Source organism: Rhagoletis zephyria, unplaced genomic scaffold (genome assembly GCF_001687245.7).
Source record: "Rhagoletis zephyria isolate East Lansing unplaced genomic scaffold, Rhagoletis_zephyria_1.1 Rzeph_scaffold_00143, whole genome shotgun sequence".
NCBI classification, from domain to species: domain Eukaryota; kingdom Metazoa; phylum Arthropoda; class Insecta; order Diptera; family Tephritidae; genus Rhagoletis; species Rhagoletis zephyria.
In genome coordinates, this window is record NW_016157227.1 from 74302 (window position 1) to 81401 (window position 7100).

General features: G+C 35.5%; 1 protein-coding gene across 6 annotated transcripts in view; it reads right to left on the bottom strand.

The window, feature by feature from the left end:
• Positions 1–497: 497 nt before the first annotated feature.
• The window catches only part of Eato (Engulfment ABC Transporter in the ovary), a 245032-nt gene continuing 238429 nt past the window's right edge, over positions 498–7100 (bottom strand). For all 6 annotated transcript variants that reach the window (XM_017638507.1, XM_017638514.1, XM_017638492.1 and 3 more), the window contains one exon: positions 498–1128. In XM_017638507.1, the coding sequence (XP_017493996.1) occupies positions 702–1128 (427 nt within the window). In that variant the 3' untranslated portion in view covers positions 498–701. The remainder of the gene's footprint in view (positions 1129–7100) is intronic.

Sequence of the window (7100 nt, forward strand, 5' to 3'; positions counted from 1 at the left end):
AAACAGAATTTTCTCTCTCATTTGGTACCCATATTTTTATTCTACATTGCACTGATTTTATTGAATGAATCATATCTTTAAAATTTCAAAGTCCTTTGAAAAAAATCCTGACGTCAGAGTGAAAAACTAAAAACGCAGTTTTACTATATTTGGCCAATAGTTTCGTGAGTATATTCCTTCGTATGTTTTGAATTTTTTTTTTGTTTCTGTCGCACGTTGTAATATACGTATTACCTATTCGTGCATTTGTATACCGTCGATGTTTTTGCAAAACCGCCCATCGACCAATTGCAAAACCGCCTATCTTACGGCACTCGAATTTTACAGGAGAGCGAAAAAACGGGTTTTCTTTGAAGGCATTGCCTTGATAGGCGATATTTTCTCTAGCTATTATTTTACAAATCTGTCGTTTTAATAACGATTTTATGATTCCTATGCATAAATCTCGATGCCTGGAGTTCAGGGTTACCAAATCTTATTTTTGTCACAATGACGATTTAGGCGGTTTTGCAACTGGTCGATGGGCGGTTTTGCAAAAACATCGACGATATGTATATGTATGTATAACATTTCATCATATCACTTGCTTTCGAAAAGAATATTTGCTCTTAAAAATGATAATACGGTGATAATTATGAAGGGCATTAAACCCGAGAGAAATAGAGTGAGATAAAGAAGTCACACCCAGTAATTTAAACTATTTAGGGTTCAATCTCATTTGAATGACGTAATTGCTGAGCACTTGCCCTTCTTTGGCTGTTTTCGAATTTTAAAAATATATCCTCCAGTGTTGTCTCGTTTACTGAATAGTTTTCAACAAAATGCGTCCACTCCCTACTGAAGGCTTCCATGCTTGTGAAAACTTCAGACCATTTAAGGTCATCAATAGTCTTTATAAAATATGTAACCATACCAGCGTGGTTCTCTCTCAACTGGCAATCATCGAATATTTTACACAATGCTTCTGTAACGTCATTTACCACATAATCTTCTTCAGACTTTAATTTCAATTTAATTGTAAAGCCAGTCCCAAACCGTTTCTTTAAGTCAGGTACATATCCTGAGCATTTAAATTTTCCACCTGTCATTATCGCCAATCTATTGCATAGCTGCTCACATTCGTCCATGCTGAAATATAACAGAAAAAAATATATTCGGGAAATTCAATATATAATGGGATAAGTAATCTAAGAATAAAATCTAATCGTAAATGGAAAATATATATTTTTTTCATTTGAGCGAGCAGGTATCTTTATAAGGCGTGGTGCACACAACGCTGTGCCACTGTGGCGCTGCCGTAATCCAGATATGAATAAACAGTGGTGAAACATTGCTAAATGAATTTTTATTTCAGTAGCAATCAAGGTATATTGAAAGGGTGCTATCAGCAAATCAGCTGATCTGATTTTTTATTTTTCAAATTATTTGGTCTCTAACGGGTCAAATATCGTTCTTATTTTTTTCTCGAAAATTCTAAATTGACCCGTTTTTCATAAAAAGGAGATTGAAAACCATCTTTTGGAAAGTTTGCTTACCTCAGGACCATTTTTTTATATTTTTTTTTTCAATTTTCGTTTACATTTCATATGGTCTACTATGATATTTAAAAAAAACTTATGGTGATTTCGTTTCTTTCAAAAATGTTGCCCTTCCACGGCGCAAAATGTGTTTAAAGTCACACTCAACCATATACGTATGTAATACGTCTATATTGATAGTAACGTATCTTCACAATGTGTTTTCATTCTACAATCAAAGGGAGACAGCCTATCAAATAAATGTTTACCTGTGTTAGTATAAATGTATATTTGTAAACTACTGCAATCAAACAACTGTCAAGTCACTCCAAAAGCGGTTTAAACAGGGTAGCAAACTAATTTTTAAGAATTCCCCGATTTCGACTATGAAATTCCCCGATTTTGCCCGAAATTTCGTAGAATTCCAACCCTTCACCTTATTAAAAAAAAAAATTTTATTTTGATATATTGCTGGTCTTTCTGTTTATTTTATTTCAGAATGCAATTTATCTATGTATTTATAAATCAAACTAAACTTTTGTAAAGTAAGTTAACAAATAAATAATAAAAAATGTACATATAATACTTACTTACATACATACAGTGGTCGAAAAAATGTAAGTTCCATCAAGTTTTGACAAGTTTTCACAATTAGTTTTTTTGCTATTTAATTTGAGTTATTTTTTTATAAAAATAAAGTTCATTCTCCAATAAAAACCGTATACATCCAAGTTTCAGACTTTGTGCAATATTAAAAAAAGTTCAACAAACCTTCGAATAAATTTCGAGCTTTCTAAATTCGATTTCCTAGAAAGATTTTGGGTATGCAGTACTGTAGCACACTCAGTTCTAGTATAATAAAGCGCAAGTTTCAAGTGGCTAAAAAAGTTTCCTTTTAGAATTTTGTTTGGTGTTGGTTGCGGTTTTCTTCCCCACTGGGAAAATAGGTAAGCGCCTTACGAGGTAAGCCATTCGGCAGGGAAGTGGTAAGGACCGCCAGGTGAAGGGCAATACCTTACCAGCAACTTACACTTCACCCGGCTGTCCTTACCACGTCACTGACGAATCTCCCTTACTTTAACAAAGACGTGGCCGCCTTATGTCAGTAGGAATTGAGAATATGTATACATTTGGTATCAGACATACTTCTGAGCCGCTTTACAAAATAAGTTACGTTTAATGCAGAGCAGTCGCCCGGAGTAGTTCGGTGCTAGCAAATAACTTCGGCTGCACGTTATTTTGCAACTAACAACGTAATGTGTCGTCGGAGGTGTTCATTTTGCGCTTTACTAGTAGATGACATTGGCCATGATGACAATTTTGGTACTAAAAACTAGAAGAAAACATGGCTTACCTCGTAAGGTGCTTACCTATTTTCCCAGTGGGTCCATATAAAAATAAAATTTATTTATTTATTTTGAAAAATCAACGGTTATTTGCATAATTGGCAGGGTTACAAAATCAGTACTTTTAGTTGCAGTTGTATTTCTTATGCAACTTTTTTAACTCATTATGAAATTAGTGAAGCAAAAAAGAAAAAAAAATTTGTCACACTTAATTCCTCACAAAAAAACAGTTCACCCCCGATTCCGTACGGTAACTGAAATTCCCCACAAAAAATGGTCCATTCGCCGATTCCCCACGCAAACTGAAAGTTTCCGCATATCGGGGAACTCCCCACGAGTTGGCTTCGCTGGTTTGAAATAAAAAATGATAAACAAATAAACTACCAAACATTTTTCCCTGAAACTGATTGGTGCAAGCTTTGTGGTAACCGGCGGATTTGAATAAGCAACAAGATTACCGTAACCACTCTTAAAAAATATACAGTGCGGTTGCGTGCCTTCCTTTCCAGCGCCTTAGCCGACATGTAGCGTCTGCCCACTTTTCCCAATACGGTTCATTTTCAAGTAGTACAACATAATGACGCATGCAATACGATTTCATGTTCCTTACTTTTTTGCTTCTACAAACAGCACAGCTCCTCACCTTTTTTTTTATTTTTGCTTTTAAAATTAAAATTTCTGATTTTTTATTGTTTTAAAACGTAATTCTGGGTACATTGGCTGGTTGGTTTTCTCGCTCTAACATTATATATCTGCAGTCTAATGTTGGCGGATGTACTTTCACCGTACTGCCAATATAGAAGTATTCCATATATGCATTTATATACCCACTGCACTTTATCAACCCACTCGACTGATGTTCGGCATCACATCGACGACAGAAATCTGGCAGCAGTTAATACAGCAACTACTTGGAGACATTCCAGGGATATCAAAATAACAGTGAACATGCGCATAAACCCTGGAAATTCCGAGTACATGAAAGACTATAAAGTACAGCGGCATATTGTTGGTAACCCAGCAAACAATTAGGTTTGATATACATTTGAGAATGATTTGAAATCAAAGCCTTTCTCAAATGGCAAACGTTTGAAAATGATTTGATATTGATTTGAAAATTACAGCTTTCTCAATAAAAAGGGGAGTTTGATCTCCATTTGAGAATATGGTTAACTCTCAAATCAATTTCAAAGGTTATTTATCAATTGTGCTTCAAATGTGGAAATAAAATTTATTATAGGAAATGCATATTTCATATTTATTTTTTCTTCGCCATGTACATATGTATGTACATAACAAAAGAAACAATTAAGGTAAAGTAATTTATAACAAATACGTTTTGAAGGGCTGCAGCTTCTTCAATCCGCGTAAACATCAAATCCACTATTTGTGGGCTTTCTCTTGAAAATTTTTTTCTATTCATTGGTTTTTTTCAATTGATCTTAATTTTATTCTTACAATTTTTGATTTAACCACGCATTTTTATATCGTTTGAAACTTGACATCTTTCTTCAAATCAACCTCAAATGAGTTTCAAATGTAAAATTTAAACGTCGTTTTCAATTTGAGACTCACTTGAGAAAAACATTTGATATCAAATTGAGAAATACATTTTTCTCAAACGTTTGAAACTGTGTTTGCTGGGAAAGTGGCTTGGACAAGGACATAGAAACGCTTGTATCTGGCTATTTTCAGTGTCAATAAGTACGAGCAGATCTAAAGAGGTTCCTAGTACATTGCTGGATGCAGCCAAGTAAGGCATTCGAACGCGTTCATATTAACTATGCGGGCCCATTTTTAGCAAAACACTTACTGGTATTAGTGGCCAGAAGTCCATGTAGTGACAAACATAAATGCAAAAACAACAAAACAGAAGTATAAAGAAATTTTCGCCCGCTTTGTTGTTCCAAACTAGAGATGGGCGCGGGATAGCGGGACCCGCGGGACCCACGGTACTGATTTAAAGTGGGCCAGGATAGGCGGTATCGGTAAGATCTGTATAAATATGGCGAGCAGGACGGGACCAAAATTCTTTCCCGACACTCCCGATAAAACCGCAACACCCGCAATTTAACAAAATCTTCCTTAAAAAAGATGTTTTAAATATGCACTTTTAATGTTTTATTGGGACGAAAACGAACAGCAAAGCTGAACAAAATAATCGGAAGATTCCAGATCTTTCATTATTATTCTTTAAAATTAATTTGAAAGACATTAATATTTTGGCCAACCTTCGATCGGTTTGCAAACCACGCCACACACGTTGAAATCTCAACCGATCGTTTCAATTTGTTGTCCGTTTGTAGCCTGCTTTAGAGATAGATATCGGGACCCACGGGACCCGCGGTACAATTCTGAGAAATGTGGGGATGGACGGGTTCGGGCCTTAAAAAACGAATTTCGGGATGGGTGGGATCGGAATTAAATATTTAGTCCCGTGCCCATCTCCATTCCAAACACTTTGGTAAGTGACCATGGGAAACAATTTAATTGTAGAGAATTTCAAATTTTTCTGAAACAAAACGACATCGTCCATAAACAAGGTGCACCTTACCATCAGCGTACCGCACCAGCATTAGTTTGCAGGGTGAGCTATGCGGAATACTTCTCGCACAAAGAAGGGCTATACATATGGTGACCACATTAACCCACGTAAAATAGAGGTCACTTTTTTCAAAATTATTTGGTAATACATACAACTTGTATGATATAAGTACCTTACCCATACCGTTATTTAAATCAAATAATTACCTGGTCATTTTATTATTTAATTGTACAAGTTTCCCTTCTTGAAAGGTGCTGTAACCAGATACTTATCAAATACTTATCAAGGACTTTGGCATCCTTTGCTGCCAAAATGCGTTTATCATAATTCATACTACACGACGAAGCCAGCGGATTGTTAATTGTTTTTTTTTTTCAATGGAACCGAAACCTCAACGTGCTACGCGTGCGCTTTTGAGAACAATGAATTTTACTCAAAGTATTTTTTTTTTTTAGGAAAATGTCTCAATATTAGTTAATTTTTTCAATTATATAAATTTCCACTATCAGTATTAGCAAGGCTTCGTGATTCAGTGGTGGATACAGGATTTTATTTGGGGAGGGGCGATTGGGATCAACTTGTCAAATAACGTAAAATTAGAGGCATCTAACTTGATTCACAGCGGAGTGACCAATCGAGGATATATGACCTACAAGCATCCAACCTGCTTGAACCCTCAGTTATTTTCCATGGAATAGATGTTTGAGTAATTTTTATGAAGTGCGAAGTAAAGTGTTTTGTGATATAATTTTACTTTTAGTAAGTTTCATTTTGTGAATTTGGAGCAAGGTCCATTTACACAGTCCCCTGTAATAAAATAATTATACTAGGTATTTTGTAAAAAAAATACACGATAAAAAGTTATACGTTGGGTTTATTAAAGCAATATATATTGTTGTGTAGCTGGCTGTTGGGGCAGAGGTAAGTGGCAGGATGGCATGCTGGTTGGCCCAGGCTAGCTCGACGGCCAATGGGGGGGTTGTTTGCCACAGCCTTTGCCTACAGCTACCACAAACAAATATTTGTTTATCATGCCAATGTAGAAGAAAAGATGAACAAAAGTAGAAGGCCTGTCCGGGTCAGGTGGAGCCAGCCCACCCCTTCTAAGCACAGATGTGCTCAGCCTTGAACTTCACTGTGGCTCCAGTCGTCAACGCGCGAAGTTCCCTTTGCCTGACCTAGTCCGTCAGTCGTCAGTCAGTCCCCTCTACGTCGCACGATGGCAACACCCACACCAACCTGAAAAACTTTAGAAATCCATGAAAAATAATAATACTCTACTCAACGGAATTTCATTATTATATGGATACATTTATTATAACAAGCAACAAAAAAAACAATCCTAATACATAATATATTTCTTATACTAATTGTCTTCTACCAACAAACGATTTCCTATCATTATTATTATTATTATTTTTAACTAATTATCCTATGTGCTTTAAGTCTAATAGCTACTGCTTTACAACTGCCTTATTTGCGAACCTATATTCTTCTTTTGTATTCTATTGTATACTATTGTTCCGCCCTTTTTACTTCTATTATTCTTGCCTTTTCTTCTTTTTTTTTCAAGCTTTCCTATATTTTTTTAGTATCTAAATGTGCATTTACATATATGTTTAGCAAATGTATTTTTGTATATACATTCACCGTCTTACATATGTAATATATGTGCACATACGCACAAACGCA